General features: G+C 38.8%; 1 protein-coding gene across 3 annotated transcripts in view; it reads left to right on the top strand.

Moving 5' to 3' along the window:
* nbr1a (NBR1 autophagy cargo receptor a) overlaps window positions 1-26000 on the top strand; it is a 50743-nt gene that overhangs the window by 13226 nt on the left and 11517 nt on the right. For all 3 annotated transcript variants that reach the window (XR_011883834.1, XM_072249026.1, XM_072249027.1), the window contains exons 7-19: window positions 450-667; window positions 1309-1467; window positions 3183-3389; window positions 4734-4872; window positions 5848-6120; window positions 8264-8323; window positions 11364-11531; window positions 12445-12520; window positions 14350-14457; window positions 16889-17017; window positions 18007-18129; window positions 20294-20660; window positions 24154-24260. Coding sequence is in view for 2 of the 3 variants with exons in the window: in XM_072249026.1 (XP_072105127.1) it covers window positions 450-667; window positions 1309-1467; window positions 3183-3389; window positions 4734-4872; window positions 5848-6120; window positions 8264-8323; window positions 11364-11531; window positions 12445-12520; window positions 14350-14457; window positions 16889-17017; window positions 18007-18129; window positions 20294-20660; window positions 24154-24260 (2134 nt within the window). In the remaining variant the exon portion in view is untranslated. The remainder of the gene's footprint in view (window positions 1-449; window positions 668-1308; window positions 1468-3182; window positions 3390-4733; window positions 4873-5847; window positions 6121-8263; window positions 8324-11363; window positions 11532-12444; window positions 12521-14349; window positions 14458-16888; window positions 17018-18006; window positions 18130-20293; window positions 20661-24153; window positions 24261-26000) is intronic.

Genomic DNA, 26000 nt, shown 5'->3' with positions numbered 1-26000 from the left:
TGATCTTACTAACGACTACAATTCCTATGATCGTTATTGCACCAGTATATTAGCATTTTAAGTAATTAATTACCATTATTAAGAAGTTTTAATATTTATCAAAAAAAGTAAACATTCTATTTTTCACCCCAAGATAGATCAGGGTATATTGTAGCGGTTCATTTAAGTGTCATGTTTGTTTCTGATTGACACCTTGGAATTTTCAGTTTCTTTTTCTCCTTGGAATTTTCCTTTCTTTGCTATAGTTACATCTAAGGCAAGGGATCAAACAAAGTGACACTCCAGATACTCATTACCTTTTACCCATTGGTGTCAATGACAGAATATCAAAGCAGGTCGAGCAGCAGTACGTAGTTTTGATTTGTGCCCCGTTCATTAGAACCCTATTCCAGACTGTTGTGTTTTTTTTTTGTGCCTGGAACTTATTATCTGTGTGTCCTCATTTTCAGTTCAAAGAAACCTTTGTGAGAGAAACTGTTGACAGGATTTGTTGCAATTTCTTTGAGAAAGTGAATATTGAGCAGCGGGTCCGTGATTTTCCCAGTGGCCTGGTGGCATGTCCTACCCAAGTTCCAGAAGTGCAAACAACACAAGTTAACTGCTATGATTGGCTGATGACCTGTAGCAACTGCCAATCTCAGATTCTTGGAATACGCTACCAGTGCAGGTAATGTGCAGTGTAAATTTTATATACATAGTTGCAGTTAAGGAGTGACGGTTCAGTTGTCAGAACTTAACCATCCTGGGTAAGTAACTCTGAATGATGGATTTTTTTTTTTTGCAGTCAGATCCAAGCATGTTTAAGGGTAAAGAGACACTGCACTTCTATCACTGACATACAGATGTGTAATGTGTGCCATTGCTGCACTCATAAATGAAAAATCATACAGGAAAAAAAAGCAAGTTTTGCAGCGGTGCAAAGGGGATTTTTTTCTTGTGTTTTTTTTCAGTACACTTGTGGAGTGTTGAATGGTCTGTTAAATTTTTCTCAAGTGAGTTGCAGATATTTTATCAGGTTTGTAATGGGCCTTTTCCATTCATATTAGCATTTAACAGTGGGAAGTAGAAGGCAGTCAAAATTTTCTATTTCCTTGATTTCTCCAGGTTACTTATAAAAGTGACAGCAATTAAGAAAATTGTTTTTTTTCTCTCTGAAGCTGTCAGCTAAAAATAATACTGACTTTGATGAAATAAGCTCTCAAGGAAATATATTCATGTTAAATTTCCTGTTATTGGAAGCAGTAAGGTTCTAAACAAAGAACACGTATTTAGATACATTTGAAATCGTGTGGTTTTTTTTCCCTGTAGCATTTGCCCTACTTACAACATCTGTGAGGCATGTGAAGCTGGTGACTATAGACATGATCCTAATCATGCATTGTTGAAATTGAGAAAAGCCTTGACATCAGCTGAGATTACACCTATACAGTTTGGAAACATTATCCCCAGTGTAGCAGAACAAACAAGGTAATGATGTCTACATGCATTAGATTTCTAGAATCTAACTTTGCTAATATATCACTTGGAAAGTATTGCGAAAAAGAGGAAAGGTGAATCTTTGGACAGGTAGGCAGACACTGAGAGTTTACAGTAGTTAATAGGTTTAGGAAAACAGGCCAGGAGTATGATGCTGACTGAAAAAAAAATATATTGAATGGAGTGGACAGAGCTTAATGATGACTTGCGGTTGGGGTTAGAAAAGGAGTGGGATTGCAAAATTTACTTGTGTTATTTTGGTTGAGGGTGAAGTGCATAGAAGGGAAAAGGATATGAGAACGAGCCAAGCAAATGTAATTCAAACTGCTTACTTTGAGGTTAAATGTGGACACTGGAGCTCTATCATGGCAACGGTTGAACAAGGGAAGCGAGTGATCCCCTTTAACCTTTGACTTGTGGGAGTCCCATGACAGCTCAAATTGGGCACATTGCATTCAAGATTGGATTGAGAACCATTTTGAGGCTATTTGTTAAGGCACACATACCTAGTATAACTAGCAGACAGATCCACCTCCTAAACTACCCATTTGCCGCCTTCAAGCCCCTTTTGCTTTACCTTTGTCAGAGTTTGTGGGTCCTACAAAGGCTATAGCAGCTCTGTGGAACTGGAGAGGAAGCAGATCATATCTTCCTGAAAAGAGAGAGAAAGAGTTCAAATTAATAAGAGTTTGCAGTAGCAGTTATTTATAGTTCATACAAATAAATTATAGTAGCAAAAATGAAAACTGTGAACTGGACATCTACAATTTTGAGAATATTTAAGTCTAGTGTTTCACATTCTGTGCTCTGTAATGTAATTTAGGTTCACAGTTTAATTTGTGAAAGAAGTTTGTTGGAAGGTCACACATTGTTCTTCATTTGGTTCATTGTTGATTTTCCAGTTAGCTTTAAAATGTGCATCCCTTTAAAATTAATCAAATAGATTATCTTTGTCTAAAAGTCTTTGCAAGATGTTTATTTAAAAGGGTGGCAAACCTTTTTGAGAACGTGTGCCCAAATTAGTAGTAATCTTAAAAAGAAATCTTTTGTGTTTCCTGGTAATTTCAAGCAGCGATCATTATTGATTAATGAATTAGTAACAATAACTATGGACTTTTTAAAGGAAAAATGATGAGCCCTGTTGCTTATTTGCATGTATTTATTGTTTTACTACTAATAAAGTTATAAGAGACGGTGAAACAAGTATTTTATAAAACCTGTTCAAAAATCATTAATTTTTTTTAAAAGAATTGAGAATTATCATCAATTCTAAATAGTATTGTTTTTTGTAACTGTTTACTATACAAATACTGATGTGTACACCAGGTCTGCAAGATTTCAGAAGGTATCTAACGTCACATGTTCTAACCGTCTAGCTAGCGCCAAGCCAGTATGTGATGTTTGCTCTGGAAAAAATCTCACTGCTCTTGGATTGTTAAAAAAATCTTTTGTTGTTTTATTTGACAGTAAAGATAATTATTATGCATCTTTTTATTCTGAGTTGTGTTTAAAGAATCAAGGGGCGGCACTACATGTCGCATGCCAACAAAATATTAGCATGTGCCATAGGTTCGCCACCCTGTTGAATACAGTTAAGGTTTATGTATTAGTATTTCTCCAACACAATATTAGGCAGATTACCATATTGTCCCAATTTTGGCAAAAGTTCATAATAAAATGTGAATCAAAATTTTTAATTTACTCAGGTTGCAGAAACAAATAGATAAAACTTTTCTAAAAGCTGAAAAGCAAAGACTCCGGGCAGAAAAGAGACAACGCAAAGCAGAGTTTAAGGAGATTAAAAAGCAGCTAAAACTTCAGAAAAAGCATTTGCAGTGGAATGGTGTACACGTCATGGAACAATTAAGTGAACCCATACGAGGGCCTAAAGGACTCCAGAACACTTCTACTATGTAAGTAGAAGGATCATTAATTCTTCAAGAGTAGCATGCAGCATTTTCTTCTAGAAAAGGTAGAGTGTGATAAATGTATTTTTGCTTCTGTTTTCACGAGGAAATGGTACACATTTTAGTGATCTGCATATACATGTCCAGGAGTTTGAAGGAACTGGATATGTAAGGTATCCAGGAAATAGAAAAGCAGTATATTATTTGAAGGCAGTGACAGCAGAATGCTGTGTACTGGGGATCTGTGTGCCTTGTACATGAATAATAAAATGTTAGTAACCACGTAAGTGAGCAACTAAGAAGACAAATGGAACATTGTCCTCTGTTGCAAGAGGAATTGAATACAGATTTGGGGAAGTCTTGCTACAAGTGTATAGGCCTTTGGTGAGACCCTGCCTCAAGTAACGGCTGCAGTCTTGTCTGCTGATTTAAGAAGTGATGTATTTGTATTGGAGACAGTTAGAAAGTTCTGTTAAGTAGATTCTTTTGAGGAATGCACTTGTATTCAATAGGGTTTGCAAAAAATTGGATCTTACAGTGTATATAAAAAGTGGAAGTAACTCCTCTTGCAGAATCTAGAACTAGGGGATATAACTTCAGAATAAACCTTTACTACTTAAGATGGAAATAAAGGGAATGTCATAAATCGTTGGAATTTGGAAGTCACTGAATAATTGAATATATTCAAAGATAACGTGGACAGATTTATAGAGTAAAGGGAAATTAAAGATTATGGCAGTAAGAAAATGTTGAGATCAGCCAGCAGGACAGTCTCAAGAGGCCATATGGCTACTGCTAATGTACCTTGTGTTGTGTTAGTTCTTGACTATCCGATACACAACTTGGGTGTCTCTAAGAAATCATTTTGACAATAGATGTAGGACATGAAGTATTAGTTTGTGCAAACATATGCTGCAGATAATTTCTGTGTTCTCCATATGTTGATAATAAACGTATTGGAGAACATGGAAATTATGGAAGAGAAATTGTCAAGTTATATAAACAACATTCAGTGATAAGTGTTATTTAGATCTTTGGAAATATGCTCAAAGGTATTTTTGCTCTCTGGGGGAAATACTTTTTCCCCCAGAGAGTTGTGGATCTGTGGAATGCTCTGCCTCAGAAGGTAGTGGAGGCCAATTCGCTGGATTCTTTCAAGAAAGAGTTAGATAGAGCTCTTAAAGATAGTGGAGTCAAGGGATATGGGGAGAAGGCAGGCATGGGGTACTGATTGTGGATGATCAGCCATGATCACAGTGAATGGTGGTGCTGGCTCGAAGGGCCGTATTTCTTAATATCCTTCAATTTTATTTGTGCTTCTTGCTCTGATTGCTAATATTTTTTTTACAGGCCTGTTGTGTCAACATTGAGTGCTGAATTTGTGGATGAGAACTTTCCTGATGGTAGTCACCTTCAGCCAGCAATCAAATTTGTCAAGCAGTGGCGAATGAAAAACACTGGCACTGCTAATTGGACATCTGCCACAAAAGTGAATAACTGCCTTTCACTTTGTTTTGATTTTAGCTTGCACTCATAACTAGCTGATAAAAATGGAATAAGGGTAATTGCTAGTCTTTGTAGTCAAAGTGAATAATCTGAAGATCTGATGAGATTTTGCTGATGGTGCTTAAAGTTATCAGTTACAACCAAGGTATCAGAAGACAAAGGATAGAGTAAGAATGCAGCATCAATGTTGAAGTCAATTTTAATTTATCAGTATCTGGCCTTCTGAGCAGTAAGCTCTTAATGTTTTTTCATAGGTATGCTTAGTCATTGTATATTGTTTATATCTGTTCCATTTATTTGTTATAAATATTGATGCTTCCTCCTTGCCTATTGCTCACAGCTGAGCCATTGGTGGAGCCTACAGTTCAATGATTCATTATTTTCTTTACCCTTCTGATCTTATGACTGAAGGATGAAGTTTAGTTGAGTCGGAGATTAAGAATTTCTTGGCTCAGCTTTCAAGGAGCTGATTGATCTTGAGAATCTATCTAGATGTTTGGTTCTCAAACAGAATGGGCCGATGTTCATTCCTTAAGAGTTGAGAAGAATAAATGTTTTAGAATGTAAATTTTTTTAAGAGGGCTTAACAGGGCTTACTAAGATATTGTTTGCCTAAGATAGAGTGTATGGAGTTTGGGATATGTAGTAATTTCTTTATTGGTAGTAATTTCGTAAACTATATGTTAATGATAAATTGCAACTGGATATCAAAGATAACTCGTGGTTTAATGTTGATAGCAGTTAAAAGTCAAAGTCTTGGTCATTTGTTTGGATGTTTATGAAATTGAAGGTTGCAAAATAGTTTGTAAGGACAACAGCTATTAAATGTGAAGGTTATTGACTTAAAATATGATTTTTTTTTCTCTGCATTAAAATTTGCTTTGGTATTTCCTTTAAAATTGTGTGAGACTTATTTGGTAATAATTAATTTGTATTTATTCTTTTCATCTTTTTATAGCTCCAGTTCATGTGGGGTAATCTCACCCAGGCTTCCTCTGACAAAAAGGAAGTATCTGTTCCATTCCTACAACCAGGAGAGATTGGTGTTGTTTCAGTGAAATTTGTTGCACCGGACTCTGAAGGCACTTATACTTCTCACTGGCGCTTGGCTCATAAAGGAGAACAGTTTGGGCCTAGAGTATGGTGCAGCATTATTATTGACTTTCCATTACCCGCTGGAGCTGCAAATGTGACCCCAGATGTGAAGGCAAACTCTTTCTTGGCGCCAAAGGTAAGGTTTCCTAAAAATCAGGTAAGTTGAATGAAGTAAGTACTTAAGCCCAATTGGCTAGAAGATTTTAATTTTTGTGCACTTTTGATCAAACTTTAACACAAAGCTGTTTTAACATGGATATCTTTATAATGTGATTTTATAACTAGAATATCTGTTTTGTGTTTGACACCTGGATACACTGACTCAATAACTCAAATCTAACGTTGTACGACTTGATCTTGTTCACATTGTCTCCCTGCTTAACTGTGTGGATTATTTTGCACAACTCTTGGGGTGAGGCCTGATGATTTTCCAGTTTTATCCCAAATGACCTCTCTGTTCTTTCTCACCTATACACTGCAGTCTTAAGTCTAAGCAAAAATGTAGTTTTCCTCTAATCTGCTGTCATCCTGATAGATCTGCCCATTCTCCATGGCAGACCCAATCACAACCAAATTAAACCTGAGAATTCCTGGCTCAGAATAATAGAAACATAAAAACATAGAAAATAGGTGCAGGAGTAGGCCATTCGGCCCTTCGAGCCTGCACCGCCACTCAGTATGATCATGGCTGATCATCCAACTCAGAACCCTGTACCAGCCTTCCCTCCATACCCCCTGACCCCTGTAGCCACAAGGGCCATATCTAACTCCCTCTTAAATATAGCCAATGAACTGGCCTCAACTGTTTCCTGTGGCAGAGAATTCCACAGATTCACCACTCTCTGTCTGAAGAAGTTTTTCCTCATCTCTGTCCTAAAAGGCTTCCCCTTTATCCTCAAACTATGACCCCCTCATTCTGGACTTGCCCAACATCGGGACCAATCTTCCTGCATCTAGCCTGTCCACTCCCTTTTGAATTTTATACGTTTCAGTAAGATCCCCCCCCCCCCAATCTTCTAAATTCCAGCGAGTTATTTCATGAAGTTATTTCAGTAAATGATGATGAGGTGACAGTAGACAATAGGTGCAGGAGTAGGCCATTCGGCCCTTCGAGCCAGCACCGCCATTCACTGTGATCATAGCTGATCATCCACAATCAGTATCCAGTTCCTGCCTTATCCCCATAACCCTTGATTCCGCTATCTTTAAGAGCTCTATCCATCTCTTTCTTGAAAGCATCCAGAGACTTGGCCTCCAGCCTTCTGGAGCAGAGCATTCCATACATCCACCACTCCCTGGGTGAAAAAGTTTTTCCTCAACTCCGTTCTAAATGGCCTACCCCTTATTCTTAAACTGTGGCCTCTGGTTCTGGACTCACCCATCAGCGGGAACATGCTTCCTGCCTCCAGCATGTCCAATCCCTTAATAATCTTATATGTTTCAATAAGATCCCCTCTCAGCCTTCTAAATTCCAGAGTATGCAAACCCAGTCCCTCCAATCTTTCGACATATGACAGTCCCGCCATCCCGGGAATTAACCTTGTGAACCTACGCTGCACTCCCTCAATAGCAAGAATGTCCTTCCTCAAATTTGGAGACCAAAACTGCACACAGTACTCCAGGTGTGGTCTCACCAGGACCCTGTACAGCTGCAGAAGGACCTCTTTGCTCTTAAACTCAATTCCCCTTGTTATGAAGGCCAGCATGCCATTAGCTTTCTTCACTGCCTGCTGTACTTGCATGCTTGCTTTCAGTGACTGATGTACAAGAACACCTAGATCTCGTTGTGCTTCCCCTTTTCCCTAACTTGACTCCATTTAGATAATCTGCCTTCCCGTTTTTACCACCAAAGTGGATAACCTCACATTTATCCACATTAAACTGCATCTGCCCACTCACCCAGCTTTGTGTCATCGGCAAATTTGGTAATGCTACTTTTAATTCCCTCATCTAAGTCATTAATATATATTGTAAACAGCTGCGGTCCCAGCACTGAACCCTGCGGTACCCCACTGGTCACCGCCTGCCATTCCAAAAGGGACCCGTTAATCGCTACTCTTTGTTTTCTGTCAGCCAGCCAATTTTCAATCCATGTCAGTACTCTGCCCCCAATACCATGTGCCCTAATTTTGCCCACTAATCTCCTTTTTTGGACTTTATCAAAGGCTTTCTGAAAGTCCAGGTACACTACATCCACTGGCTCTCCCTTGTCTAGTTTCATAGTTACGTCCTGCTTGAATTTCCCCGAAGTTAATAAATATGGATGTTTTCTTCTTTAGGAAGAAGTTCACTTGGCTTCAGAGACTCAGGATCAACCTGTTCCAGAAGAAGAATCCACAGTAATGATAACTACAGTAGAATTTGGCATGTTTGAGTGAAATAAAAGTGCAGTGCTTAAAAGAATCTATGTGCCTTGACAAAATGATTTGTTGCCAAAATTCTCATTGCATGATCCTACAAATAATTTGACATTTCAAAATAGTTTTACTAACAAGAACTTGTTTTGCCTATTATAATTTTATTCTCCCTCTGTACAGTTAACAGTGGTGTTATTGTTACCAGGACTAAGAAATTTCACCAGACGGTTGTTTTTCATATGAGCTAAGATGAAGGACAAAATTTGTATGTTTCTTTTTCCCAGTGTGAGTGAGGCAGTTGCACCCTTGATTTATTTGGCTGTATTTTTCTCCTTCCTGGGTGGGTGCTTTCAAATTAATTTGGTTCTAAATGAACTCTGGACATTGGTGTCATTAATTCAATACCAGCATTCATCATTCTACAGTTGGTGGAGGGGATTTTGGGAGTTTAAGTTCCCAGTGGTCTTAGTAGATGTCTGTGCAATGTCCCCATTAGCCACTGTAAGATCTTTCAGTTCAAAAAGATATCTTCCCCACTTCCAGTTTAATATTATTTCTTGCTGAAGGTAGAAGAGCCTCGTTCTTTTATGTCAAATTATCCTGCTGGAAATTCACCAGGGATCATGGAGCAGCTCCATGATACTTGGGAAGTCAGAGGGAGCCCTGTCCATAAACATCAAGCCATTGATGTATCCCAGACTTTGTGTTGGGACGTTTTATAACTCTCGCCGTTTCTCTTTCAGTAAGGTTCACATCCTCAGTAAGGATTAGGAAATAACAATTAAGAGAGACAAGATAACTCTTGTAGACCAGCAATTGAATTAGCATCTTCATTGCTTCTTCAAAGCTAGATTTAATTGACTTTAAAGTACCCCTTTAAAGTACTCTACCTGTTTATTGATAACCAATTTTTTTAATAGTGTAATTGGTTTTTGATTGCTCCATTTTGTTAAAACTGGTTGGCCTAGGAATCCTAGTACACTTGCTGTTATAAGCTCACTAGTATTAGAGGCTCAAGGTCCCTGACACTACAGAAAGGATATTATTCACTTGTTGTAAACATATTGACCAGAATTAAGTTACATCTGGGAAATTAAGTGGTCATCAGGAGAAAGAGTTGACTGGTAGCTTATAGTTTGATTTTGGTCTGTAATCAAATTGGCACTTGGATAAGTGGATGAGGTGGGGTGGGAGATGTCAGCAGGCAAAATAGTTCAGAAAAAGTTTGGCAAGAAAGGTTATCTAAGGGAGTGGTCAGCAAACAAATTTGAAGCTGGAGGGTGGTTGGTAGAGAGTTAGGTTAAGACGAGGGTGAAAGGAGCAAGCAGTATCTGGTGGTTTTAGGAGGGGGGGGAGAGAGATAAATTGTGAAGATTGAAGCAGAGGTTGGGAGTCAAAATGGTGATAATCAGCTAATTGGTGGAGGAGTCATGGGCCGTGGCGTATCAGTGGGTCCACGGTAGGGCTGTTGAGCAACAAAATTGGTAGATCACTGCTGTTTTCGGAGAGGGCAGTATTAAGTTAGGGACTTATTGGGGTTCTGAGCATATGGGTGAATTTCGCTTGTAATGTTTGGCTGCATTCCAAAGTGCTCTGATTTGGCTTGGAAATGGTTGAAGTCTTCTATTTAAAAAATATTTTTGCTTAATAATCCCATGATTGGAGCTGTTTCAGAATTTGGTTTGATCTGATTCCTGTTGACAATTGCCTATAGTTTAAATCCCTTGTGCTGTAGGATTTCCTCTCCAAACTTCTTCACAAAATTTAGAGAAAGAACTAGAAATAGTCACTAAAGGCAATAGTCCCATCATTGCATCCCATTATATTTTGTACAACATGGTTTTGCCATGTTGTTTGGCTGAGTTTATTATTTGGTTATGGTTTTCTTTTCGTTTTTTTTCCACTAATCTCAATGTAGATTCCCTTGTCTACATCGTTTTCTTAATGTGGGTGTTCCTAAAGTTTAAAGGTAGAAAATATTTTGGGATAAGTTATTTTTGAACAGAATGAAATTTTAGCTTTTTTTGTGCAATTTCTCCAGGTTACGCTGCACATTGATATTTTGGATGAATATGCAAGTTCATTCAAAATAAGAAAATACTTGCCACACTTCCTGAAACCTTTCCTGCACCCTTTGTAAAGAATATGTATTTACTAGATGAAATGCACTTGGCATCCAGAATAGTATTCATCTAAACAAATGGAATGCTGAACGGTTACACGAAAGAGTAGAGATATGAAGAAGTTATGTTGAAACAGTACAGTGCAGCAGTCAGGCCACACTTTTGATTTTTTTTAATACTATGATGTAAGGGAGTATTCAAACCCTAATCAGTGTAGAAGAGAATGCCAGGCATTGCTTTTGTATCCATACGGGGGAAGTATAGGGATGCAAAAGTACGTGAACGATGAATTGAGCAGAATGAGTACAAAGCAGCATATTTAAGCCTGTACACGAAGTTAAGAGATGTGGATTCACATCAGGTGACAGTGAAATTACAGACTGTTTTTGAGAAATTATTTTGCACAGGCCATCAATCTGAAACCGATTGGACAGGCTGTCAGAAATATAAGTTAACATTTGAATTGTTTTTTTTTTTGAAAAAAAATCTTAAATTGTTGAGAGGAATTATGGGGTAGATGCAAAACGGCCATATACTCTGGCTAGAGTCTAAAACTAAGCAGCCTAATCTCAATAAGAGAGTGGTCTTGGATTTTGGAATTCTATATCTCCCTGATGCTTGGGATGTTCAGATGTTGAATATATTAAAGGCTGAAATCAACCATTTCTGAACTCTTGACAAGTTAGACATTGAGTGGCAACAGTGGCATAGGATCAACTATGATCTTACTGAATGGTAGAGAAGGCACAGTTGGGCAAATAACCTACTCCTGGTGTTGATTTGTTTCTTTTTTTAAAGAAAGGCATCTAGAATTTTTAATCTAATATATTTATTGTCATAATTAAATGATAGGCAAATTTTTATGTACCCAACTGATTAAAAGTTGTGTTTTTTTTAAGAAAAAACCATTTGTGATGGCAGACTCTGGGAAGCATCCAATTGCATTGGATATTGAAGAAGCAGAGGCAGCAAAAACAGCAACTATAGCATTGCCTAAACTTCAGCATAAGGACCAGAATAGGGAATTTTACACATTGATGCCATCTGTAGACCTTCTGACTGCACAGGTATAGTATGCCACAAAACCTGGACTATAGAAAGTATATTTTTCCTTTCACATTCAAAATAATCAGTTTATACTTCATTGAGACAGATTATGCAGAGATGAGATCATTTGGGTCAAGAAACCCAAAGTCCAGTGTTCCTAGGATGCTGTGAGACTTTAACTCAGCGGGACATGCCTTTTGATCCTGGAAAGGTTTTTTCAGCTGGAGGTCAGTCTGAATCATAGACTTGCCATCCTGTCAGCTGCTAAGTATGGAAAAGGCCTCGCCTACAGTGATGATTTTTTTGTTTGTGTGTGAGGAGGAGTTGTGTGGCCAGAGAAGGAAAGGAGTCCCTGATCCATGGGGCTGCAGTTTTACAAGTCATCTGTTAGCAGGAGAATCCTGGACACCAGAGAGTAGCCCTTCTATACCTCCTAACCTGCGAGCAACATTGTAAAGGCAATTAAAACATTATGAAAGTTGTAAATGACTCAGTACTGTAAAAACTGCTCTTGCCTTCCTTCAATGAAGTTTACTGATCCTTGGCAATCTAGGCTTCCCACTGTAAAGCCTGCAACTTAAAGTAGAAAACTTGGCTAACACATTTGCAATGCCATTTCACCTCTTGCAAACAGTTTGGTTGTCAGATGCCATATCTTCACAATCCAGACTTCAGTAGTTTAGAATCAGCTTTCCAATTTGGGCTGAATGTTACTCTTTCTAATCCACAGATGGTAACTAATCCACAAACTTGCCCATTTTAAAAATCACCCCCCTCTTGTGTTTAAGAGTTTTAAGAGTTCATTCTTAAAGCAAGCTTTTCTGCCTTGGCACATGCAGTTATATGTTCATTCTAAAGGTTTTATTTTGAGTGCACTATGTGAGATGATGACTGCACTAAAGATTCATTATGTTTGTTTCCTTGATGTTCCAGGACCTGCTTTCGTTTGAACTGTTGGACATAAATATTGTGCAGGAAATGGAACATGTTCCAAACAATACCCCAGTTGGTAAGATATTGAATATCCTTAAAAAAAGAGTTGGGGATGATTTGGAAAATAAATTATGCAACTCCATGATTAACCGTTGTTGTGAAGCGTAAACTTAGTCTGATTTTGGCATTGGAGTCATTTTGATCATATTTTAATCCTAAAATTAATCTGAAAGTTCCATGGTAAAATTGTTTTAGTGGTTGGAAGAGGTTTTCACCGAGACAAAATACTGCAGATGCTGGAAATCTGCAGTAGCGTCACACGAACCGCTCCACTACCATGGCATGCAATTTAAATTTTGTTAGAATTATTCATTTTGCAGATCTGTGATATGAGGTTCTGGTATTCATTATGGATGCATGTGGAAGAACTATTATGAACAGAATGAAGCGGTTAACATGATACTATTACAACTTGGGGCGTCAGAGTTCGCAGTTCAATTCCAATGGTGTCTGTAATAAGTTTGTATGTCTTTCTCTATGAGCGGGTACGTTTCCTCTGAATGCTCAGTTTCCTCCCACTATCCAAAGATGTACTTGTTAGTAGGTTAATTGGTCATTGTGAATTGTCTTGTGTTAGGCCAATGTCAAATAGATGGGTTACTGGGTGGTGTGGCTCATTGGGCTGGGAAAGGCCAGGTTAGATGCTGTACCTCTAAATAAATAAATATGGTCTGTAGCTTCTTTCTCTGGAAAAGTGAAAGTTGAGGGGGTAACTAAGTATAGAATTCCTTAAAATTATTTCAAAGCTTGATATTGTGTATGTAAAGAAAATATCACTTGTAAATGAATCCAAAGCTAGTTTTGATAGGAATTTGAGACAAGAATTTACAAAGAAATTTATTACTCAGTGGAGCTGTTGAGGTCAATTGTAGAGATGCATGTAAGAAGAAGTGACTTCAGCACATGAAGAAATGAATAGATGAAGATAGGTGGGGATCAGCTCACAAGCATCATAACCATTAGCACGGAACAGTTGGGCTAAGTGGTTTGTTCTTCTGCTGTAATTTTTAAAAGTATTTCTGCAACGAGAATTTTCAATTTTTTTAGAACATAGATTAAGATGGCATAGTACAGGCCCTTCCACCTACAATGTTGTGCCTGCTTACCTTTTAACCTCCTCCATGATCAACCCTTCCCATGTACCCATCTTACAAGAGTTTCTTAAATGTACCACCATGCCCGGCAGTTCATTCCAAACACTTGCCACTCTCTGTGTAAAGAGGAAAACTACCTCTGGCATCTTTCTTAAACTTTCCTTTTAAAAAAAAATGTCCTCTGGTATTCCATTCCATTGCCACCCTGGGAAAAAGGCACTGGCTGTCCACTCTATCTATGCCTCTTACATTCTTATCCAGCTCTATCAAGCAGCCTGTCACCCTCCTTTGCTCCTAAGAGAAAAGCACGAGCTCTCTTGACCTTTCCTCATAAGACGTGCTCTCTAATTCAGGCAGCATATTGGTAACTCTTCTTTGCACCCTCCCTAAAGCTTCCACATACACCCTATAACGAGACAAATAGAACTGAACACAATACTCAGAGGGTAGTCTACACTTAAAGAATTACAGCACAAAATCAGGACCTTCAGCTCACAATGTCCATGCTAGCCATCAATTACCCTATTAGTGGAGCTCCAACACTCAAGCTCTTAAATGATATCCAGGACACAACAACTTGTTTAGATTGATATCCCTTAATGAAGTATTTTGCTTTTTCAAATGGTACAAGAGACTGCAGCTTGGATATCTCTTGTTACTTTATAAAATATTAAAAAAATAAAGAGTTGAGATATACATTTCTTTGGATATTGCAGCTTTCCAATTTTAAAATGCTGCTTTTATTTCCAAGATATGACCCCATGCATGTCACCTTTACCCTATGATGGTCCACTAATTGAGAAGCCTGGTCTTGTTCAGATTGAAGAGGAAAATGAAGCTAACTTCAAGTCACGGTTGGGTATGGAACACTTAATTTTCATTTTAAAATGATGTACTTGATTTAAAAAAAAACTCAATTACAATTTTCGTTTTGCTATTTAGGAGAAGAATTTCTCAGTTATTTAACATGAGGTAGAATCTGTCTTTAATAACTACAAATATTTATACTAACAAGAATGTATGACTTGCATTTTCATAATTAGGTGTTGTATATATTTGAAATAAAAACTAAATGTTGAAAACACTCAGCAGGGGAGGCGGCAAAATTTCTTTCTGCAGGTGTTAAGCGTTTCCAGTATTTTCTGATTTTTATTTTGGATTTCCGGCATCTGGTTTCTTTTGATTTTCATTTGTTCTACTTGGTTTATCCAAGCTTCTTGTTGCCTCCCTTTGGGCAAACAATGGGTTGAAGATGGATGCAGCAGCAGTGTTCCACATGCAAGTGATCAGAAATGGCACTTTCCAGTGCTGAAAGTGTGCCAGTTGATAATCATTGTGGAGACTGGGTCGCTTGGTATGGACTATTTAGCCCAAAGGGCCTGTTTCTGTGCTGTACAACTGAGTGTGATAGTTAATGGCCCAAGCGGATTTACCGGATCAGCAATATGGCAGAAGTTGAGTTCAGATGGTTATCATGGCTTTGCAGTTTGGAAGCAGTGGAGGTAATAGATTAGACTGGTACTTTAGATAATGTGGGAATGAGGTCAGGAGCCAGCAGGTTCAGTGCAAGATCAGGTGCTGGCAAAATTGCTGATGGGGATTGGCAGATGGTAATTCTGAGCCCAAGACTCAGGGTTTATATGTGGAATCAAGAATGAAAATTGGATGGGCACTATGAACATGCAGTCCGTGGGATGAAAGGAACTAATTTAACTATTTGTCCTTGTCCAACACTGGTTTTTCAACCTAGTTGTTCCTGGAATGCCCAAAGGTTATTGTGTGAGCGCCAGGGTAGCATAGCAGTTAGCACGACACTATTACAGCTCGGGCGTTCAGTTGTTCATTCAGTTCCGTTGTCGTTCATAGGGACTCTCTGTACGCCCTCCTGTGGAATGTATGGGTTTTCCAGGTGCTCCGGTTTCCTCTCGCAATCCAAAGACATACCGGGTAGGCTAATTGGTCATTGTAAATTGTCCTGTGATTAGGTTAGGGTTAATGGGGCTTTTTGGGGGTTGCCGGGGCAGCGTGGCTTGAAGGGCCTACTCCACATTGTATTAATAAATAAATGATTGTTCCAAGTTTGCTTGTGATCATCCATAAAAACACCATTTGTATAGCAGTGGTGGTCTGTGCAGAGCTGCTGCAGAAGTTGCATTTGGAGTTGCCAGTATGACTGTTGTCCAGAAATGCCCAGCCAAATTCCTGTGGGACATGTAATGATCCTGAAGTAGTTGTTGCAATGTGTCACTCAAGGAAAGGGTGTTTTGTTAATTGCATACAGTAACTGTGGGTGGGGGGGAAACATTGCAGTTGAATTTCTTTCAGCAATTCCTTCCTCCTCTTATTTGCATGTGGAGCTATTTGCATAAGGACAGCACACTGAATTTCTGCTAGTTACGTTACCAAACCTTTTAAATAAAATAACATGACCCCCAAAAAATGATGTGATTATCAGTGAAACTAATCCAATAAAGATTGCAGTCGGAATACTTGAATTTGTCTCCAATGTTCCATTTGGATTTTTACCAGTCAGAATTTTCCTTCAAATTTTTAAAAAAAATTAAAGTAACTGAACTGGAAATTGTACTGCATTCAAAATTTCTGCAGCTAGCAGGCATAAGAAAGAAAAACACTTCTTTAATTTTGGAGATTTTTTTTAAATGGAGCATTCACATTCTTTTTCTATTGGTTGCCTTTGCTAGCTTATTCTTAAGTGCAGTGTTGACAGAAAATGAACAAAGGGGAAGCTACTGAATTCAATAAATCTAGTCATTTTTGGGCTAATAACTCAAAATATGACGACTATATAGGTTACAGTTAAATTATATAAGAAGACAAGCACTGTTCTTTGTGAAAAGGAGAATTTCCCTCCCCCGTCCCGTGTGTGTGTGTGTGTGTGTATCCAGGCAACTTGGTAGTTGAATTTTAATACTCTAAGGGCTATTAACATTTGGTAGTAAATGTCACCAACATCATAAGAATGAGTTAAAAATAAATTCAACAGATGATTCAGTTCCATTCCATGAATTACTGCAACTGTTAATCTATCAAGCTAGACATCACTGCATATTTATTATCTTGTCAGTGCTTTGAAGAGTATTAATTATAGTAAACAAAATAGCTTTATTCTTAATAATCACTTTTTATGGCAACTTCTTTAAATTGTATTTTTGAAAACCCTTACTGAAAATGACAATTTCTATATGTATTAGTAATCTAGTTTAAAAATTGTCTTTATTAATTAATGTCAACTATCTTTTGATTCACGTCCTACTTTTCTTTGCCAACAGATCATCCTCATTTAGAGGAAGGAGAGGAGGACATCAGTGGGACTCAATTTGTTTGCGAGACTGTTATCCGTTCTCTAGCTTTAGATGAGGCTCCTGATTTGGTCCCACGCCGCAGGGGTAAAGCAGACAGTGAGTATTTATAATGGATAAGAGCCCACTTTAGCAGCAGAAATAATACTGGCATAAATGTTGCCATTCCGTGGAAAGTATGATAATTTGTGGTCTGCAAAATTGAAAGCTGAGTTCCTAAAATTGCCCTGGAGGGAGAGTTTGGTGTCCTATTTATTTAACCACTTAAAAGTGGTTCCTTTTGCAATCATTATTGTTTTATATTTGGTATCAGAATTATATTCCCAAATGGGATAAGTACTTAAAGTTTTTTGATGCACCATCCCAGTTTCTTTTATTTTCCATTTGAGTTGTTGTTTGATTTAAAGCTATCAATGTATAAACAATTTAAAATAATTATATCAACAGATGGATTTTCATTTTAAAACAAACTCTTATAATAATTTTAGTTTCATGATATGGTGTCTTTCCTTCTGGACTATTACAGTTTTGACATTCATAAAATTCTCCCCACCACCCTCTCCTCCTCCCTTCAACTTTCCTCAAATAATTTTGTTTTTTGGTACTTCAATGCACGATTTGGACTGCTTCACTGCTCTGAAATGATGGTTTCCAAATTATCTCGTATATGAGTTAATAAATTGCTTCCTAATCATTTAGTTATATTTCGTGATACTTAAGCTAAGTATCGAGGGGAGTTCATTCTGTTAACAATGGAGAATGAAAGCATTCTGGAATTACTCAAGTTTGTAACTTCGAAATGATTTTTCTTTAAAGAAAAAGTGGGTAGGAAGACCTTCCCAGTGTTTGGACTAGGTGCAGGAAGATTTCAGCACTTTATAAATAACATTTACAATTCTCAACCCTGCATAAACATGTTGCATTTTAATATTCAATGAGGAAACACTGAAGATATTAAAAATTTCCATTATATGATCTGTCAGACAAACTAAAAAGGAAGAAAAAGCATTATTCCTGTACTCTCAATATGTACACAATTGTCCCTTTTCTCTCAATTATCGTTATTAATGTCTCTCATATTTGAACAGACACCTGCCAGGAAATGCAAGAAATCTCCAGCTCTGCTATTAATAACACTGAATGTACAGCTGACCAAATCACTATGACAACAAGGCAGACAAAACTTTGCACTGAGATACCACAGGATAAAGGTAACCGGAGCAACAATAGATGCCATTTTGATTTCATGTTTAATCCATGCTAGAATGTTGCAGTAAGAAACTAAGCATATTTATTTAGAAAGCATTGAAAATAAAAGCAAGGTAATAGTCCTTTAGAAGAATAATAAAGCTAGAGGTGTATTTGTTACAGGGGAAGGTTGGTCTCAGAGGACAATTTTCTACTTTGAATAATGCCAGTCACAATAATGGGGGGGGAGTGACAATGGATACTTTTTATAATTAGAAAATGTCACACTAACTCCTTGAGACCTACTATAAATTTCCATAATTTCTTAATTGCTGCATGATACAAGTTCTGGTGAGCATAGGTATATCATCAGATTGAGCTCATTTAGTGTGTGGAGACCTGTATTTTAAATCTACTATGAAACCAATGCAAAATTAGAAAAAAAAGTTCTTTCAAAATTTAGTTGTGTTCTTCTTATATTTGGTGCTATGCTCACTATTGTTTTGCTCTATTTCCATGAGATTGTGCTGTGCTGCAGCTGTATAACAACCCCACTAACCAAGGTTTGATCTGTGTCTTGAGTGCTATCCATGGAGTTTGCATGTTGTTGCGAGGTTCCTGTAGGCACTCCAGTTGCCTCCAATTTTTGTTACTGTAAATTGTCTGTAATGCAGATGTGTGACAAGGGTGGGAAGGAAATATATGTGATTATTGTAAATGTCATATTTCTACTGTTACGTACCCTGTAACTGGGTTGCCAAACCAGCAGAAATGGACCACTTAGTTGGAGTCTGGATTACTGGAACTAAGAAAATTTTATTAAAGAAATAAGTAACACAGTACTCTAATAGTAAGGATATAAATGCAACAGATTAGCAATGATAAAACACACATGTACACAGAACTAGAGTAATAGGAATCAACCAAGCTCTATCGCAGTCTAGGGGTAAAATGATCAGTCTCAAGTGATACAGAGTTCAGTTCAGCTTAGTACAGTTCGCAGTAACCACTGGTGTGCCGTGTGCCGTTGGGGAGAGCGAGCGAGCGAATGCAAATTTCGATTCAACAGACCTTTGATGTTCCCCGCAGTTAGCTTTCAGGCGAGCCCTTTTAATGTCTTCGGAGGTCACCGACTGTGACCCCTCTGTTCCGGATACGATCGTTCTTCTGCGGTGAACCCGACACCCAGGCAAGGGCGGACACACACACCAGGTTCCCGCCGATCGTACCTTTTCACCCTGTGCGTCTATGGTCGGTCCCGCGCCAGACCTCCAAACTCCCACCAACTTGTGGGGGGCACACCGCACTTCCAGGGTCTCATTATCTCATGATCTCGTGGTGTCTGTCGTGCCTTAGCGAACCTGTTCCTTTTATCCCCCTGCTGGGGTATCGCCTGTCCATCAAACTTCAAACAGTTCAGGTTCAAAGCAACCGGTCTGTCAATACTCGGAACTGTGTCTCTTTTCGTTAATCTCTCTTCTCTCATTAACATTTTGAATGCTTCTCTCTTTGTCTGTTTTATCTCTCTCATCAGCATCAATCTTCTGATAACTTGGTTTTTCGTCACACTACCAGTAATAAAGTTCTAGCCCTTTGTTTGCCAAATATCTTATTTATCCCCACTTTTAAATATTCAAAGCTTCTGCTTCTGTTTCCACTGCTTTTTGAAGCAAGATTGCTGAAGTTTTGTGATCTTCATAGAGGAAAATAATGCTTTAACTGTCTTTAATGGGTAATCTTTAATCTGTCTTGTAAGGCATGAAAATGCCCGACGCAGGCCTCCCCAATGGGTAGTTCTTAATTCTCCCTCAAGGATGCATTCTCTTCATATCTAGCTCACCAAGACCCCTCAGGATTTTGTATACATTAATCTTGTTGCCTTTTCACTCTTCTAGATTTGAGAGGATACAGGGCTAGCCTATTCAACCTTTCTTACATAAGATGACCTGGCAATTCCACGTATTAGTTTAGTAAATCTTGTCTGAACCACTTAAGGAGATCAATACTGTACACTGTTGTCTAAATATCTTCCTGTTGTCCGATTATAATTGATCTGTACAATCAAATAACTGAACAATATTTTGTAAAGAATCTGTATCGTTGATTTCCTTTGTGTTCACTCTTAAATGTAATTTGAGAATGATATGATTCCCAGTGAATTCATGATTATTTGCTTTTGGCCCTTAGATAACAGTGAATCTGATGCAGCTGATGATGTCAGTGAATGCTTTGAAGAAGAAAAGTGTGAAGTAGAAAGTCAGGGGTCTTCCGACTGTTCTGAGGACTACATTATCATCTTACCTGAATGTTTTGATACAAGTCGTCCTCTAGCAGAGTCAATGTATAGCTCTGCGCTTTCCCAGCCAGAAGAAGAAGAAGAAGAGGAGGAGGAGGTAGAAGTGGTATCCGATGCTGACGTCTCTGAGAATGAAAACGCTGTCAGTGAAAACAAGTCTCAGTTGCATAACATTAATGATATATTTTGTATATCTCAGACATTGGAAATGGAGCCCCTTAAACCAGAAGTGGTGTCTGTTCCATTGCACGAACAAAGGTAACACACACAAAATGCTGGAAGAACTCAACGAGCCAGGTAGCATCTATATGGAGGGGAATAAACAGCTGATGTTTTGGGCCGAGGCTCTTCTTTCCACTTGAGTGAAATTAATATTAGAAGTTGATCATGTGGCTCAAATTGCTCTGGGACAATTTTCTCTTTTAATCCTGAGGAATAATAATAAAAGTCTGCCAGGAAGGGATAGATCATAAATACAGGAATATGCCTCAATTAAAGTTAAAATTCAGAGTATAGAGGTTGAAAAAAGACTGATTGTACACAATTATTCACAACAATGTATTAATGGTGCCCATAAAAATGGGTACACTCTAAAGGCTGATTTATACTTCTGCGTCAAATGGAAGCCATAACCTACGCAAGTGGCCTACGCGCGTTGTGAGCATTTATACTTCTGCATTGGTGTGTCTGCGTCGTTCCGCAATTCAGGCACAACTGCCCGTGCAAGGCTGCATGGTCATGGTAGTCTTTCTCGTGGTAAACAAGTTTAAAGCGAGCATCTTTTTTTGTAAAAGCGAAATGTGTCCTCCGTAATTTCGGAGGTCTGTAAAACTTTATGGAAAGCATTGCAGCCAGAGTTCCTTCCCTGCCCTTCAGTCACCCAATGGGAAGCTATTGCAGCGTAGGAGGAAATGTGATGCTACCAAGCGGACCAATCACAGTTGTTGCAGTCTGCGTTGCCGCGACGCGCAGTTACATTTTGGGAGAGGTGCGCGTCAGGCTACAGCGTAGGGATTCGCGTAGGCTCTGCGTAGGGTTTGCGGTGACGCCGTACCTACGGCGTCGATTTGACGGAGAAGTATAAATCAGCCTTAATAGCCAACACAAAGATGAGATAGCAAAGCATTCAAGGTTGGGAATTAAATATTCCAGGATAGTTAATCCAAGATTATGGGCAAAATTGAAGAGGAGGCAGAATAGCTCTGATAATCAAGGATGTGATAATGGCAGTAGGTGGTGGGAATCTCAGCTCAAAGTCCAGAAGTAGAATCAGTTTATGTGGAGCTTATAAACAGTAAGGGCAGAAAGTATAATCAAGTCATTTCATGAATTGCACGAGATGTTTTTCTAGATCAGTATTTTGAGGAACAAGTGAGCAAACAGGCTAATTTTGATCTAGTAATATGCAATGAAAAGAGATTACTTAAACTGGCCTTTAAGGGGTCTGTAGGGAAGAATACATAAAGCATCATAGAATGTTATATCAATGTTCTGTTCAATCTGAAAACAGCTTTAATTCTAGTTGTAGGTATAAAGTGTGAACTGACTGATAGATTGGAATACTGTATTTAAGAGGTACGGTAGTAAAGGAGCGATAAATTGAAGAATTAATTCATCGTTTGCAGCAAATCTATGCGTATCTTAAGGCACAAAAACCTCAATCAATAAATGATATAGGCATGGCTAATAAGGGAAGTCCAGTTAGTATTCGATCAAAGAAAAAGGTTTATAATATTGTCAATAGGACAATAAGCCTGAGGGTAAGGAAATTATGAACTTCATTAAAGGGAACTTGGAAATTGATAAGGAAAGGGAAAGTAGAATATGCAAACTTGAAAAATGGTTAATGTTTCTATAGATCTGTAAAAAGCAAAAGATTAACAAATAGTACAAGTCACACTCTGAGACAGGAGATATTATTTGTGAGCCAGAGCAATGGCAGAGAAATAATAAAAACAGCTGATTTAGTGATTTGTCCTTGTGGAAGAAGAATAAGAACCTCCCCAAAAACTGGTTTGAATTGAATGAGGCTAGGCTAAGATACCTGCCAGTAAGTTAATTACAAACTTTAGCACAAACCGGTTCCCATCCAGCAGCCCATCACTGAAACTTCACAGGTGTCCAAGTGGGTCCTTGATCACTCAGTTGTCTGAGACCCAGTAGTGGGTCCTTTATCATTATCTCCAATTGTAATGTTGGTGTTGATTCCAATTCCTTACAAAATTTTGGAGTGCATCTCCTTTCTCTCCCTTTCCCATTTATTTCCCCACTCCCCAATCACCACCATCTATCTCTTTGCCCCTTTGGCAATTCTATGCTCTCAGTTGGACTTGTGACTTGTGCACCTCCAGCCCCAACCTCTGAAAGGAATACCAGTGGTTTTCAGTGGCTTATGAGTTGAATCTTGGGGCAAATCTAAAGTTTTCAGTAGGGGATTAGTGACAGAAACAGTCTTTAGCACCTTCCTGCTGCACCTGTTCATTGCACTTAGCCTACGTCCACACTACGCTGGATAATTTTGAAAATGAAGCTTTTTCTCTACGTCTTGACCCTCCGTCCACACTAAAGCGGCGTTTTCATCCCCCGAAAACAGAGATTTTCAGAAACGGTCTCCAGAATGAATAAATCTGAAAACGCCTAATATCCTTTGTAGTGCATACGGGGTAAACGGAGAGATTTAAAAATGCTGTCATTGCAACACTACAACAACAATGCTTTTTCTGCTTCTGCTTGGTACTGCGCAAGCACTGCCGGACGGCTGTTATAACGCGCAGTCGGTGTGAACGGCGTGAGAATTAAATTGTAAAGTGAGCTTTTTTGACTATTTAAAAACGCTGTCATGACGTGCTGGAACAGATGGCCGCAGCGCGGCATTTCGTTGTTTTCTTGAACGCAACCCCCCACATAACCTACAATTTCAGAACAGACGGCAACAAGACTGAAGCCAGAAGAGTTAGAAATGTACTCACCAAATACTTTGACTCATATCTTACTGAATAAATAAGTATACTCACTTTGCCGTGTTTTCTGTCCTTGCTTGTATGAAGGTGGTATGGGTGCCAAGTACTTCTCTGACAATAGATGTGTAACAAACTAATGTAACATTGTATGGAAATACAAGATAACACTGATGCAGACATGTTTTATACATTTCACAAGGTGCTTTATTAATACAACAGAGTTAGTCAGTTTCTCAATGTTCGTCGTCAGCCGGGTCATACTTTCCGTGAACTCCCTGCCGGTTGCCTCCATACGCTCCAGTATTTGTTTTTTTTAGTTTTAAGTCCTGCGCGAGAGCCAAGAGCAATTCCTTTAAAGATTTTCTACTCTGTAACTGGACAAACGCGCATCAAGTATATGGTTTCCTCTTCGCTGGTTTTCTGTGTGTCCTGCGCATGCCCAGTAGGAGGAAATTCGCCCAAATATCCGCCTAATGTGGACGGAGATATTTTGAAAAACGTTTAGTGTGGACGCCTGTCGTTTTTACTCGAAACTGGTGTTTTCACAATTATCCAGCGTAGTGTAGACGTAGCCTTAATTTTCTAAGCAAGAAAGGCAAACTGTCTGACAGTGAGCATTGCTTTCTTTGTTAAGGTGGGCCCTGTCATTAAGATTGTTAGGACCTTCAGCCCCCAGTGTTTGTTGAGGCCTTTAACCATAATAAATTAATTAATAAATTAATTTGTTTTCTGGTGAAGGAAAGTCACTGGACAACAGAAAATAATTCTGTGTAATTGTTCTGCTATTGAAGGAATGATGCTGGAACTTTAAATTCAAGCGAGGTTCACTCTGATGTGCTGGAAATGCCTGAGGTAGAGAATCCACCAGTTAGTTCAACTGTTCATCAACAAAGAAATGGTAATGTATATCATCATTATTTCACAATACATTTTCTGCTGTAAGAATGTCTCCAATGTTTTGTTGGCCCATATCCTCTTGGATATTTTTCCTTCAAGTTTTCAGTTTCAGAATCAGATATATTATCACTGATGTGAAATTTATTGTTGTGCGACAGTATAGCTGTTGGCATTCCTTCTTCGTGATTGCATCAATATGTTGGGCTTAGGATAGATCCTCAGAAATGTTGATGCCCAGAAACTTGGAGCTTGTCACCCTTTCCACACTGCTGACCCCTCAATGAGGACCAGTGTGTGTTCTCCCTACATCCCCTTCCTGAGGTCCACAATCAATTCCTTAGTTTTACTGATGTTGAATGCAAAGTAGTTGTTGTTGTGACACCACTCAACCAGCTGATGTATTTCACTCCTGTACGCTTCCTCATCACCATCTGAGATCCTGTCAACAACAGTTGTGTCATCAGCGAATTTACAAATGGCATTTGAGCTGTGCCTAGCCACACAGTCATGAGTGGAGCATATGCACAGAGAGAGTAGAGCAGTGAGCTAAGCATGCATTCTTGAGGTGCGCCGGTGTTGATTGTTAGCAGGGTGGAGATGTTATGTGGGCTCCCATTGAGGAAGTCAAGGATCCAGTTGCAGGGAAGGTACAGAGGCCCAGGTTTTGAAGTTTGTTGAATAGTACTGAGAGTACTATTGATTTAGAAAAGTTGTTATGACCTCCCTCTGCAATTGGATCCTCGATTTCGAAACCGGAAGTCCACAATCTGTGCAGATTGATAATAAATCTCCTCCTCGCTGAGAATCAACACTGGTGCATCTCGGGTGTGCGCTTAGCCCATTGCTCTACTCTCTTCATACCCGTGACTGTGTGGATAGGCACAGCTCAAGTGCCATCTATATATTTGCTGATGATACAACCATTGTTGGCAGAATCTCAGATGGAGACGAGAGGGCATACAGGAGCAAGATATACCAGCTAGTTGAATGGTGATGCAGGAACAACCTTGTACTCAATGTCAGTAAGACCAAAGAGCTGATAGTGGACTTCAGGAAGAGTAGGACAGGGGAACACAAACCAATCCTCATGGAGGGATCAGAAGTGGAGAGAGTGAGCAGTTTCAAGTTCCTGGGTCTCAAGATCTCTGAGGATCTAACCTGGTCCCAACATATTGATGCAGCTATAAAGAAGGTAAGACAGCAACTATATTTCATCAAGAGCTGAGGAGATTTGATTTGTCATCTAAACGCTCAAGCTTTTACAAATGTACCATGGAGCATTCTGACTAGCTGCATCACTGGCTGCTATGGGGGGGTAGGGGCTACTGCACAGGAGCAAAAGAAGCTACAAAAAGTTGTAAAATTAGTCAGCTCCATCATGAGTACTAGCCTCCATAGTATCCAAGACATCTTCAAGGAACGACAGTGGCTGAAATTAAGGACCCTATCACTCAGGACATGCCCTCTTCTCATTGTTACCTTCCATCCTGAATGGAAGAGTACAGAAGCTTGAAGGCACACACTCAGCAATTCAGGAACAGTTTCTTCCCCTCTGCCATCCAATTCTTAAATGGATATTGAATCCATGAACACTACCTCATTTCATAAAATCATTTGTGGTTTTGCACTACAGTTCTTAATTCAACTATTTAATGTATATACTTAGTCATTCTTTTTTTCTCTATATTTATCATGTTTCATTGTACTATCACAATGTATGCCGATAATATTAAACCTGATT

This window comes from Mobula birostris, chromosome X, assembly GCF_030028105.1.
Source record: "Mobula birostris isolate sMobBir1 chromosome X, sMobBir1.hap1, whole genome shotgun sequence".
Taxonomy (NCBI): domain Eukaryota; kingdom Metazoa; phylum Chordata; class Chondrichthyes; order Myliobatiformes; family Myliobatidae; genus Mobula; species Mobula birostris.
Note: the sequence above shows the minus strand (reverse complement) of the source record. Positions and strands in the feature narration are given on the sequence as shown.